Consider the following 14,539-nt stretch of genomic DNA (forward strand, 5'->3'; position numbering starts at 1 on the left):
TTAAAAAAATAAATTCGGAAATACAGCATCGCGCGTAGCTTACTTGCCATGCCACCTACACAGCACATCTAACTATATAGGGGATGCAATCCTTTTGTTTTAACTCGTGGGGGACCTTTTATCCCGGTTGGAAACACCAACCGGGATAAAAGACCCCCTTTTATCCCGGTTGGTATTACAAACCGGGATAAAAGGGTCCCAACGGGATGGCTGAAAGAGGACTAAATCCCTTGAACCCTTTTATCCCGGTTTGTAATACCAACCGGGATAAAAGGGGGTCTTTTATCCCGGTTGGTGTTTCCAACCGGGATAAAAGGTCCCCCACGAGTTAAAACAAAAGGATTGCATCCCCTATATAGTTAGATGTGCTGTGTAGGTGGGATGGCAAGGAAGCTACGCGCGAGGCTGTATTTCGAATTTTATTTTTTTAAAACGGTCTATAATTTTTTTTCTTAGAAAACGTGTTTAGATTTTTGTTTCTTGGGGTCTATAATTTTTTTTCTTAGAAAACGTGTTTAGATTTTTGTTTCTTGGGGGGCCATATAACTAGTACTACTATTTTACTAGTATTGTAGCATCCATTGGATGTCAGGATCAGAGCAGATCACATCAAACCCAATTAATTTCATTTCGATTATGTAGACTTGACCTGCAGGACCTTAGATAAAGCCTCGTGGAATAGTACGACTCTACGAGTCGTCACTATCTCACAGTTATCATCACAGCGAGAGAAATAATTACTCCTGTTTGCACCACGCATTGCAATATTCATGCAGCGACTACCTGCTGGTGGTGGCCCTGGGCGACGAGACGGGGCGGCTGCTCCGGTACGACCGCCGCGCGCGCCGCGTGGAGGTGCTCCGCGCGGGGCTCTCGTACCCGAACGGCGTGGCCGTGGGCGCCGGCGGCGACCACGTGGTGGTGGCGCACACGGCGCTGTGCGAGCTGCGGCGGTACTGGGTGCGGGGCCCGCGGGCGGGGCGGTCGGAGACCTTCGCGGAGCTGCCGGGGTACCCCGACAACGTGCGCGCCGACGGCTGCGGCGGGTACTGGGTGGCTCTGAGCAAGGGCGTCGCCACGGGCGGCGGCGGGGCCGGCCCGGCGCCGACAGTGGCCGTGAGGGTGTCCCCGGAGGGCAACGTGACGGAGGCGCTGGACGGGTTCAGCTTCGTGTCCGTGAGCGAGGTGGCCGAGCGCGGCGGCGCGCTCTGGGTCGGCTCCGTCGACACGCCGTACGCCGGCGAGCTCAGGCGGCGCATCGGCTAGCGTTTGGTCGTCGTGCATCTGTGTCCAGCACGCACGTGCGGTGCCACGCACGTCGTTCGTTCGTCGTCACAAGTGTATATGTATGCGTGGTGCATCAGCAGCGTATGTAGAACATGTGGATTGTGATTATTGTAACATTGGATTGGATTAGATGTGCCATTGGCCGCCGTAGCCAGCACTCGTTGCAATGGTTTCCGGTTATCACGTGTACCTTCTCTTAATGCATGGCCACGTTAATGGCGCCACTATTCACCTCTGTTTGGTGATTGTCGTCCACGATCCACTCGGTCGTACCGTGTTCCATGTGTATCTATCTATTATCTTAATATAATAGTGGTAAAAGAAGTCACCGAGAGGTCTAGAAATTCCCACATTTCTAATTAGAAAAGGAGAAGGATTTACACCGTTGCATTTTATGATGATCTAACCAGATAGTCCACATTTATTTAATATGATAAAGACAATACCAATAAGAGATGCATCTTTATATTTGATTCCTTTTAATCTCATACACTCCAAATCTATAATTTTTATTGAGGGAAAAAAGTTTTACGTAAGAAAAGGTAACCAGAGCTGACTTCGGTGGGAAGGGTGTGATCAACTTCCTTCAAATGCAATTGTGCAAGTGATTCGTCTACACGACTATTTAGACAGCTACTCCTTAAGGTCAGCAGGTGTGCCTCGCATGCAAATGGAGCTCCAATCCATGTCGGACTAGATGGTGCTGCGCCGACCTAATTAAGACGACACCAGTGATGGTAAGATTCTCGTGAGAGCACGTCAGACCAGGTGGCGAGAGTAAAAAGGGCATACAACATAGTTGAGCTAAGCCTAAGCAGATTAGTTTGGGTGCCGGGGGACGACCGATGGGACATACTCCTACACAACTTGAGTGCATTTGCCATTTGGTGATTTTGTTGCTTGAACGATCAATGGCGGCGGATGCACGCGTGACCAAGCAATGTGCTCCAGGTCATGTTGTCTCCAACGTTGAGAAGGCCGTCGAAGCAATGCAATTATGAAAGTGGATTTTTTGCAGCGCTGAGCTGCCAGCAGGGTAGATTGTCTAGCCAGGGAGGTGTTTAACATGACCAAAACGAATACAACAGAGCTAAAATCATTGCAAGGAGCAGCGTATCATTTGCACTCTGGTGATGAAGCTTAACACCATCTGACCATCGATAGTGTAGGTTTGAGCAAATGAATTATTGGCTTGGTCAACCAAGAGTGCCGGGAATCAACTTGAGCGTGTTGATAGAGGCTTAAGTATGGGCCTGTTTGGTTTAGGATTGCTTATAAATAAGTTGCTTATTTGCTTATTGTAGTTGCTTATTTATAAGTCTAGGTGTTTGATTTGGGTTGCTTATTTGCAATAAATGAGAGTGGTATTGACACATTTACCCCTGGTCCATCCCATTTCCCACTACCCCTACTACTTACCAGCTCCTTCCTTGGCTGGCGTCAGAAGAACAGGGCAGCGGCCAAGCGCGAGCGGCGGCCGGCGGCGGGCGCGAGCGGCGGCGGGCGGGACCGGCGGGCCGCGGCGGGGTGCGAGCGGCGGCGGGCGGGAGCGGCGGCGGCGGGCGCGAGCGGGAGCGGCGGGCCGCGGCGGGGTGCGAGCGGCGGGCGCGAGCGGGAGCGGTGGGGTGCGAGCGGCGGGCGTGCGGCGGCGGCGGCAAGCGGGCGGCGGGCGGCGCGCGGCCGGCGCGGAGGCGGGCGGCGGCGGCCGGCGCGGAGGCGGCGGGCGGGCGGGCGGCGGGCGCAGCGGCGGCCGGCGCGGAGGCGGCCGGCGCGCGGGCGGCGGGCGCAGCGGGCGGCGCGGAGGCGGCCGGCGGCCGGCGCGGCGGCGGCGGCGGGCGGAACCGGCGGTGTGAGTGGTGACGGGATAGAGGAGAGAGAAAGGGGAGAGAGGAGAGAGAATGAGGGTAGGAGGTGTAAAAGTACCCCATAAGCAACTATAAGCAACTCCAAACTTGCTTATTTGCTTATGCATAAGCAACTCTATAAGCAAGAGTGTTTGGGTTATAAGCAACTTATTTGCTTATTTATAAGTTGCTTATTTATAAGCAATGCTAACCAAACAGGCCCTATGTATGTGGGAAGCACCGAACCCGTTAAGCGTGCCAAACAGGATAGGCAACACACATCTATCCGAGATTCAGTCTAAACTTCTAACTCGGTTAAGGCCTTGTTTAGTTTGGTGAAGGTGGCGCCGTCAAAATCACGGTATGGCACTGTAGCACACTGTAGTGTTTTGTTTGTATTTGTGAATTATTATCCAAATATTGACTAATTAGGCTCAAAAGATTCTTCTCGCAAAGTACAACCAAACCGTGCAATTAGTTTTTAATTTCATCAACATTTAATACTCCATACATGTACCGCAAGTTTGATGTGATGGGAAATCTTCTTTTTGTATAGTTTTGGTTTTTGGAATGCGGGATGGCATGGGAGGAGCAAGAAGGAAGCTCTCAGCCAAAATCTTGATTTCTGGTATGATATTCAGAGTCATCATATCGGTTCGTACCTTGGTGTCAGCAACCAGAAACAAATAAAATGCGTTCGAGAACGTATATAGAGGGAACAAGACAAGAAGAGAACATATATAGAGGGAACAAGACAAGAAAATGTCTAGAAATATGTTGCTAGGAGTTCGTTGGTAAAGATAATAAGGGCAAAGTCCATATAATGTTACTCCGACCAGCAGCCCGTTCAACTATATTGTACCTCGAGTGCTGCACAGCTTGCCTAGGTAACCGGTCATGGCAGCCGTGGTTAGCATTTGTGTATGTGGCTGCAACAAGCATGATTGTACAAAGGCAAAGCAATGTAAACTGAGTCCAAGAGAGATTTCAAGACAAGCAACATTAGAATGTGCTTTAACCGCTTGCCATCCTTTTGTTTGGATTTTGCTTCTAAATAGCAATTGGCCATGGCAAGCAGCGCCACGATAAATTTGGCAATGATTCAATCTCAAATTTAGCTATTGTACTCTACAGCAAAATTCCTCTCTTCATAAATAACACAAATGTTCCAGCAAATAAATTATTCTCCTGACGTTCTATCCCTGTCAGTAATTCCCTGACGGTGTACCGACAGGGAAATGATTTTTCAATTATCAGCACTGTACGCTACCAACATGGAATCAATTTTGCAGTTAAGTCAGTGGGTGTAATGTCCTTTGTCCAGTGCTGCTGGAACGTAGCACGACGCTGCCAGCTGTGGAGGAGCCGCTTGGGATGGGAAGAAAATGGGTTCGGCCGCAACGTGGTCGGGCCGAGGAGTCGAGCAGCTAGGACAACGTGCTGGATACAGCTCTTGATAGGGACGGACTACGTACCAGTGCAATGTGCGGTGCGACGGGAGAGGCCGCCGCTCCCGGCGCCAGTGGACTCTGGGTCGCGTTGGGTGCGCAGCCCGCATGTCTCCGCTGGAGCCGCAGCGCGCGGCTGCCGGATATCGCGGAGCCCGCGCGCACACAGCGCGTCCTGCCCATATGGAGCCGCAGCACCGCGAGGCGAGTGCGACCTTCCTGCATGTTTGCAGGCAGCGGTCCGCACGCCAATGTTGCGGTGGTGGGGGTGTGGGCGTGTGGGCTCAGTGGCCTGTACGCTTTGGCAGGCCGCGAGAACAGGACGGGGAGAAGCGAAATTGCAGATCCACGACGCGCTTTCACCGCGTGGGCATGACCAAACAACCATAAACTTACCTAGAGCGATTAAATTCTGTCTATACCTTTTTGCACCGCGCGCTGAGCGCATGGTGTGCGCATGTACCAGGGCGCGCGGGTCGGCTCCGTCGACACGCCGTATGCCGCCGACGCCCTAGCTCCCGTTTGATCTCGAACGTCGAAAGCGCCATTTTGTCAGGCACACACACGGACGTCGTAACGTTGTCAACTGTATGTTAGCAGCACGGTAGCGGGATATGCGAGGGTAGGGAAGGAGAATCGGAACAGGAGGAAGAACTAGGAAGGCAGCACGAGAACGTTTCAGTAGAGTTCAGAAGTTTGTTACAAGATTCTTTTCCCATTCACCACACATCCCCTCATCTCTTAAACGCACGCACACAACTCACCCACGACGCCGCTAGACCCATTCTGGGCCGACCACACGCGAGTTCACCCTCCTGGGTCTGCCGCCCGGCTCAGCATCCATTGTGATGCCTGATCTTGCTGCTTCTACTCCTGTAGCGCGTTCTGATGTTGCCGGCGCACCCTGCAAGGCTTCTTCCGTAGTTTGTTGTGCCTCTTCTGCAGACTGTCCAACAACTGCACTAACATTCCCCCTTTGAAGAAAACCTGCTTGCCCCCAAGCAGGAGCGTGCCGAAAATATTGGAACAGCGCTGTCTGATCCTCCCAAGTAGGCAGAGAACGGGGCATGCCTGACCACTAAATAAGGACCTGAGAAGCTCCATCAGAAGACAAGCGACGACGAAGCACACATTCAGGAACCTGAAGACCATCAAGATGACCCAGCAGTTGTGCCACTGTAACAGATGAAGCCAGTGCCTTCTTCAATTGAGAAACGTGGAATACAGGATGGATAGCAGAGGCGGCTGGTAACTCTAACTTGTAAGTAACAACACCAACTTTGGAAGTAATCTTGAAAGGTCCAAAATAATGAAATGCCAATTTCTGATTTACACGTGGCACCAATGAAGATTGTACATAAGGCTGTAATTTCAAATAAACCATATCACCAACCTCAAAGCTGCGTTTCGAACAATTCTTGTCGGCTTGGTGCTTCATACGCGTCTAACCTGGGGACAAATGCTGTTGAACAAGCTCTGTCATCATAATTTTGTCTTTGTCTTGCAGCCATTCGTCCAAGGAAGGAACTGGACATGCGGTAATGACTCAATGCCAAAGTGGCGAGGAGCATAACCATACAAAACCTCAAACGGAGAAAAACCCAATGATGAATGCCAACTTAAATTGTACCAGAACTCAGCGAGATAGATCTAGTCAATCCATTTGGTGGGGCAAGCATTCACAAAACAACGCAGGAAAGTCTCCATACATTGATTAACACATTCGGTCTGTCCATCAGATTGGGGATGATAAGCCGAGCTCATGCTTAAGGTAACACCAGCCAAAAGAAACAAGTGTTTCCAAAATTGACTTGTAAAGATCCTGTCTCGATCCGAAATGATCACAGTAGGCATCCCATGCAGTCTGTAGATATGATGCATAAAAAGCTTAGCAACAACTGCAGCAGTAAAAGGGTGTTTAAGGGGAATAAAGTGACTGAATTTGGAAAACTTATCAACAATCACTAGCACACAGTTCTTGCCCCCAGATAGTGGAAGTCCCTCCACAAAATCCATGCTAACTGTTTGCCAAGCGCCCTTGGGAACAGGAAGAGGTTGCAACAATCCTGGATATTTCACTCTTTCAGATTTGGCCAGTTGGCAAATAGAGCAAGAAGCCACAAATGCTTTGACAGCTTTTCTCATTCCTGGCCAGGCAAACAATTGTTTGAGATGGCGATAAGTAACAAGAAACCCAGAGTGCCTACCAATAGCTGAGTTGTGCATGGCTTGCATAACATCCTGCTGAATGGAAGAATTTGTGCCCAACCAAATCCTCTCTTTGAACCTGAGCAACCCATCCTTATAAGAAAAATGAGGGATAGACAGATTATCCACCAGCAAGTTGGCAATCATAGCTGAAAAAGCCGAATCATCAAAATAACCATCCATGATTACTTGTGTCCATTCAGGAGTAGAGACAGACATAGCATAGCAATCAACAGCCTCAGGAGCCCTTCTAGACAAGGCGTCAGCTACTCTATTGTTAGAACCTGGTTTATACACCACTTTGTATTGCAGACCAAGTAATTTAGTAAAAACTTTCTGTTGCCAAGGAGTATGTAGACGTTGTTCATTCAAATGGACCAAACTCTTCTGGTCAGTAAAGATGACAAACTCATCATGTAGTAAATAAGCACGCCACTGTTCAATAGCAATTAAGATAGCCAGATATTCCTTTTCATAAGTGGAAAGACCCTGATTTTTGACTTTTTCATAAGTGGAGAGACCCTGATTTTTTACTCCCAATGGTTTACTGATAAAGGCTAAAGGATGGCCATCTTGTAAAAGCACAGCACCCACACTATTCTTATAAGCATCAGTTTCAACACAAAATTGTTTGGCAAAATCAGGCAGGGCTAACACTGGAGCAGAGCTTAAAGCTTGTTTTAGAGTAGAGAAGGCTACTTCCTGTCGGGATTACTCCTCGGACCCACGAGTAGGCCTTGGGCGGCCCACTAAGGGATGTACTCGGACGTGATCAGAACAAGGATGGGCATATCCTACTCGGACTAGTCTTGTATGTTTATGGAAAACTACTCGGACGATACCGAGTAGAGCTCTGTAATAGTACCCGACTAGGACTCAGACTTGTAACCCTGCCCTCCCGGGTATATAAGGCCGGGCAGGGACCCCCCTCAAAACAGATCCCTCAGGACCAGAACATACATCTATACAAGCCAACACACAGGACGTAGGGTATTACGCGATCTAGCGGTCCGAACCTATCTAAATCGTGTTCCTTGCGTCACCATTGATTCCTTGATTCTCGACGACCCTTACCGCATAAAAGACCACCTAGGGTACCCCTAGGCGGGTTGCCGGTCTAAAACACCGACAGCTGGCGCGCCAGGTAGGGGAGCTCGTCGAGTTTCTCAGCGCGAACTCAATGGCGAAAGTCATCATCAGGCTCGTCTTCTTCATCGAAGCCGGGGCTACCTTCGTTTTTGGATCCTGGCTCTGCGTTGCCGAAGGCTCGGGATCGTTCCGGCGCCAGATCGTCGACACTCAGGAGAAGAAACCAAAAAACCTGACCAGAAAGAATCAAGATTTCAAAGTCAACAAATTTGAGTTCGGCTACGTGTCGGATTCGACTTCACCTCGGACTACTCCAACGTCTCGCTCCGGGGTCAGGCACTCCCGACCCGAGGACTTGAGGTCGGGCGAGGCGGAGTCTCGTTCAGGGGTCAGGCACTCCCGACCCCAGGACTCAGGGTCGGATTCGACTTCGACTTGGTCCCGGATCGGACTTCGCCGACCCCAGGCCTCGGGGTCGGGCGAGGCGGAGCTACCCTCCCACAGGGTCAGGCTCTCCCGACCCCAGGACTTGGGGTCGGGCGAGGCGGCGTTCCACTTAGGGTCGGGCGAGGCGGAGTTACTCCCTCACAGGGTCGGGCTCGACCGACCCCTGGACTCAGGGTCGGACTCGCTTCGGATTCGGCAACCCTAGTCAGCATCTAAATCAGTCTCGATTTCAAAGCGGTTCCCGCACGGACTCCGTAACGCAACCAAAGTCTATCAAGATTTTCTTGCTCGAACCCGAGTTGAACTCGGGCATGACGAGGACATTGACTCCAACTCATCCTACTCACCAGAAATACCATTATCCGGTCCAGCCCAAGGGTTGGTAATAACTTCGACACCGCAAGGCAGATTCGTCCACTGGCCGGGACTGCGACCATCTTTCCTCGACCTTGACTACGACTCGCGCCTCATCGCCCATATAGACAACTTGCCATATCAAGAAGGCGTTCCACTTACATCCAACCATGAAGGAAGCTACACAGAGATTGCTACATCAAGTTCCGGAAGCTACTACCCGAACAGGGAGATACTTGTTATTACTCCAGCTAACAACCTGGGAACTAGCCAGAATAGAACCCCCGGGCGACTAGCACACGTCAACAACATCTCTGACGATGAGTCTACAGCCGACAATGAAACTCCTGAACAGCGCAAGCAACGAAGGGCGCGCAATACTACTCGAGCTAAGCGTCGACAGTCAATGGCTACAAATATCCCTATTACAAATCTTGAAAGGGCTTTCAACGCAGTTCAGGCTCAGGAGCACAACACTCCACTTGCGGCTATCGCTTCCATCAACATTTTGACGACATTGATGCCTCAAGATAATGATAACGCAGCCACAGCTCAACTCGTGCAGCGTGGCAATGGACTAATTGCACAACTCGCAGAGCAAGCTTACAAGCTGCTTGACAAAGAATCACCAATCCCGTCCATTCCTCGCATTACAGATGGAAGCAGGGGGGCTGCAGATAAAAATGCCGCTCCACGAAACGATGAAGCAGTCAACCAGCCCCGGCAACACAGCCAAGGTCCAAGCAAGCACAAAACTCCTACTCAACAGAAGGATGTAGGTGAAACCAGCTGCACCAACTCAGTTAAAAGTGTTCGCCCTACTCGGAAGGACCGCGAGATGTCCAACATCAGTGATCTACGAGAAATCCTCAATAGTCGGCGTGAACGGGAAGTCGACAGCTACAACCACTTTCCCGCTTTCACAAACCGGGTAATGAAAGCAAAATTACTCGAAAAGTTCAAACCGACCGGCATTATAAAGTACGATGGCAAGCAAGATCCAATTCAATGGCTACGCTGTTACTCGCTAGCCGTCCAAGCAGCCGGCGGCAACAATGATACCAAAGTCATTCATTTTCCCATATGCATGGAACCCGCACCACTGACCTGGCTCGAGTCACTTAAACCCAAGTCTATCGACTCCTGGGCAGACTTGACAAAGGCTTTCACCAACAACTTCGCCAGCTCCATGGCTAGACCAGGAAACAAGATTGACTTGCAACAAATTAAGCAGAGAGAGGGCGAAACCTTGCGCGACTATCTACGACAGTTCTTCGAAAAGAAGGCTACCATAGTAGACATTTCCGAAGCAGACGTCATCGAGTGTTTCCAAAATGGACTCTACGATCGACGAACTTACCAAGACTTCGGTCGCCAACGGCCAGCCGATGTCAAAGAACTCAAGCTCATGGTGCAACAGTGGGCCGATGAAGAAGACAAAGAACGCGAACGGTTCGGTTCCCACCGTAACCGCGGATGCGACAACACCCACAACAATGATACAGATAAACCTCGTCATAACGATGCTCGGAATTCCTATCCAGGTAATCATAATCGCAAAAGGAAGCCCGACAACACTGTTGCGGCAATGACCAGCTCCGAGAAAAAAGGACAGCGCCGAAACGACGATGGACCAACCTTCACGGAGCTACTCAAAAAGCAGTGCCCATGGCACCCGACCAGCAAGCACTCCGCATTGGACTGTTACAGCATGCGCCGAGTCATGCAAGATTTACCAGCACCACCAACTCCTGAAGAGTACGCCAAAAACAGAGACAAGGGTAAAAACAAAGCCCGCAACAACGAAGATGAAGACGGCGATTTCCAACCAGCCTCAAAAACCGTCAACGTCATTTTTGGTGGCATCCCTGGCACAGCATCCAAGCGGGCCAACAAACTCGTACTCAGGGAGATCATGGCCATCGAGCCGACGAACCCCGCACCGCTAAAATGGTCGGAGGTTCCAATTTCTTTCAGCAGAAAGGATCAATGGACAAAATTTTCAGAACCCGGCCGTTTTCCACTAGTCTTGGATCCAGTTGTGGCAGGTTCAAAGTTAACCAAACTACTCATCGATGGCGGGAGCGGTCTCAACGTTATTTTCGCCAAAACATTAAGGAAAATGTGCCTTGACGTCATGGACATGCTTACTCCAACGGATTCACCTTTCTACGGCATTGTGCCTGGAAACGCGGCCATACCGTTGGGGCAAGTTGTACTCCCAGTCACCTTCGGAACTAAAGAACATTACCGCACCGAGTACATCAGATTCGAGGTCGCCGACTTCGAGACTTCTTATCACGCCATACTCGGGCGGCCGGCACTATCCAAGTTTATGGCCATACCACATTATGTCTACCTGGTACTCAAGATGCCAGGTCCCAAAGGCGAGCTTACGCTACGAGGAGATCTCCGGAGATCCTACGAGTGTGACACCGAAGCCGTGGAAATTGCTGCGACTACTCAATCTCCTAGTCCCATGCAGCAAGTCTTCACAGCTTCAATGAAACTCCATCCAACTGAACTCGAGATCCCAGAAAATAAGCCGGGCTCCACAAAGGTGAAGCCCGCCAGCGAGCAAGACTTCAAATCGATCGACCTCCAGACTGGAGATCCTTCCAAGACAGTCCTGATCGGAACAGGGCTGGATCCTAAATAGGAACTCGCGCTCATCAGTTTCCTTCGGGCTAACCACGATATCTTCACTTGGAAGCCGGCCGACATGCCAGGTGTGCCCAAGGAACTGATCGAGCATTCCCTTAATGTTGATCCCAAAGCTACTCCAAAATGGCAACGACTACGCCGTTTCGCTCAGGACAGACGCGACGCCATCAAAAAAGAGTTAGCCAAGCTACTCGCGACGGGATTCATCAAGGAAGTCTTCCATCCTGACTGGCTCGCCAATCCTGTGCTTGTTCGCAAGAAAAACAACGAATGGAGAATGTGTGTCGACTACACCGACCTCAACAAACACTGCCCGAAAGATCCTTTCGGGTTACCCAGGATCGATCAAGTGGTCGACTCCACCGCTGGGTGCGCCCTACTATGCTTCCTCGATTGCTACTCCGGCTATCATCACATAAGCCTCAAAGAGGAAGATCAAGCCAAAACAGCGTTCATCACGCCCTTTGGAGCTTTCTGCTACAAAACAATGTCCTTCGGACTCAAGAACGCAGGAGCAACTTACCAAAGGGCCATACAGATGTGCTTTTAAAAACAACTTCATCGCAATGTTGAAGCTTATGTTGACGACGACGTCGTCAAAACAAGACACCGGGAGGAACTCATTGCCGACCTGGGGGAAACTTTCTCCAATCTACGCGCTTTCCGATGGAAACTCAATCCTACTAAGTGCATCTTCGGAGTACCTTCCGGCAAACTCCTCGGGTTCATCATTAGCCATCGCGGCATTGAGGACAACCCGGAGAAGATATCTGCCATCACAAACATGCAGGCTCCAGCCAGCATTAAGGATGTGCAGAAACTCACAGGCTGCATGGCCGCTCTCAACCGATTCATCTCGAGACTTAGAGAACGGGGACTACCCTTCTTCAAGCTTCTCAAACGCCAGGACAAGTTCAAATGGACGGAAGAGGCAGATAAGGCATTGACACAACTCAAAGACTTTTTGTCAAAGCCTCCTGTACTCACCGCTCCCTCGCCGAACGAGGACTTGCTCCTATACATCTCCGCTACCACTCATGTCGTCAGCACGGCAATGGTAGTCGAACGGTCTGAATCGGGCCACACCTACAAGGTTCAACGACCTGTCTACTTCGTCAGCGAAGTACTCTCGGACGCCAAAACTCGGTATCCACCGATACAAAAGCTCCTATATGCTATTCTGCTCACCTCCCGGAAGCTACGTCATTACTTCCAAGAGCATAGCATCATAGTCATCTCCGACTTCCCGGTTGGCGAAATTCTCCATAACAGAGATGCCACGGGTAGAATCTCCAAGTGGGCAGTCGAACTCGGGGCTCTTACTTTGAGCTTCAAGCCGAGGACAGCCATTAAGTCTCAGGCTTTGGTCGACTTCATAGCCGAGTGGACCAAAAATCAAATTCCAACTCCAGTCGAACGACCAGAGCATTGGGTAATGTACTTTGACGGATCCCTCAAACTTGAAGGGGCCGGTGCAGGCGTCTTACTCATCTCCCCCAAAGGAGACCAACTCAAGTACGTGCTGCAGATACTCTGGGAAGCATCCAATAACGAAGCCGAGTACGAAGCACTGCTACACGGCCTTCGCCTCGCAATCTCCCTCGGCATCAAACGACTACAGGTGTACGGCGACTTTCTAGTCGTCATAAACCAAGTCAATGATGAGTGGGACCGCAACAAGCATAACATGGATGCATACTGCAAAGAAGTCCGTAAACTGGAAAACAAATTCTCCGGCTTGGAGTTCCATCACATCGTCCACGACAACAACGTTGCCGCTGACGTCTTATCCAAAATGGGCTCAACTCGTGCAGAAGTTCCAACAGGAATTTTCGTACACGAGTTACGCAAGCCATCCATACCTGAACAGGCCACACCGCCGGTAGTCCCGACTACTGACGGTTCTCGAGAGATCATGATGATAGAAGTCAACTGGAGGACACCCTTCATCGACTACATCAAAGATCACCAGCTACCATCCGACAAGACTAAAGCCGAGCAAATCTCCCGATGAGTAAAGAATTACGTTCTAGTCGGAGACAAGCTCTACAGGAAAGGTGCATCATTTGGAGTACTCATGAAGTGCGTCACCAGAGAAGATGGCCACGAAATCCTAGAGGAAATACACAGAGGAATCTGCGGCAACCACGCCTCTTCGAGGACACTAGTCGGCAAGGCCTTCAGAGCAGGGTTCTACTGGCCAATGGCTCTGGCTGATGCCAAGCAACTCGTCCAGAAGTGCAAAGGTTGTCAATTCTTCACAAAACAGCAACATGTGCCGGCTTACAAGCTGGTCACAATACCTCCAACATGGCCATTTGCCTGCTGGGGGCTCGACATGATTGGCCCGTTACCAACTGGGCCAGTAGGATTCAACAGAGTACTCGTGGCAATTGACATGTTCACCAAGTGGATCGAGGTCAAACCAGTCACTTGCCCAAAGGCAAACCGAGTTCTCGACTTCTTGGATGAGATCGTACATCATTATGGTTTTCCCAATAGGGTTATCACCGATCTCGGGTCAAATTCAACAATCATGACTTCTGGGAGTATTGCGAGAACATCGGCATCGACGTCCGCTATGTCTCGGTTGCTCATCCGCGAGCCAATGGTCAAGTCGAGCGTGCCAATGGCATGATACTCGATGCTCTGAAGAAACGACTACATGACGTCGGCAACACCAAAGGTGACCGATGGCTCAAAGAGTTACCCAATGCCTTGTGGGGCCTACGTACCCAACCATGCAAGACTACGGGGCTATCACCTTACTTCCTGGTATATGGCTCAGAAGCCATACTACCCGCCGACATCATGTGGCAATCACCATCTGTCGAACAATATGACGAAGAGCTTGCCATAGAAACACGGCGAACAGATATCGACAGTTTAGAAGAAGCAAGATGCGCAGCACTGGTGGAATCTGCTAGATACCTTGACGGTTTAAGGCGTTATCACGATCGCAACGTCAAGGAAAGATCTTTTAACTCGGGCGATATGGTCCTTAAGCGTATTCAAGACACATCAGGATTGCACAAACTCAATTCACCATGGGAAGGCCCTTACATCGTATCAAAGGTTACAGGATTCGGATCTTACAGACTCCAAGAGCTCTCAGGTGAACAGGTTCCAAACTCTTGGAATATAGAACACCTTTGTCGCTATTACCCGTAGCAGCACTCGAGTACTCACTTCCAGGCG

The 14,539-nt window shown here is 50.4% G+C and overlaps 1 protein-coding gene across 1 annotated transcript in view; it reads left to right on the forward strand.

The window, feature by feature from the left end:
• Positions 1-1,627, forward strand: part of LOC101762094 (protein STRICTOSIDINE SYNTHASE-LIKE 10) — a 4,706-nt gene extending 3,079 nt beyond the window's left edge. The window contains exon 3 of the mRNA XM_004956638.4: positions 777-1,627. Within this exon, the coding sequence (XP_004956695.1) occupies positions 777-1,266 (490 nt within the window). The 3' untranslated portion in view covers positions 1,267-1,627. The remainder of the gene's footprint in view (positions 1-776) is intronic.
• The last annotated feature ends 12,912 nt before the right edge of the window (positions 1,628-14,539 follow it).

This window comes from Setaria italica, chromosome II, assembly GCF_000263155.2.
Source record: "Setaria italica strain Yugu1 chromosome II, Setaria_italica_v2.0, whole genome shotgun sequence".
Lineage (NCBI taxonomy): Eukaryota > Viridiplantae > Streptophyta > Magnoliopsida > Poales > Poaceae > Setaria > Setaria italica.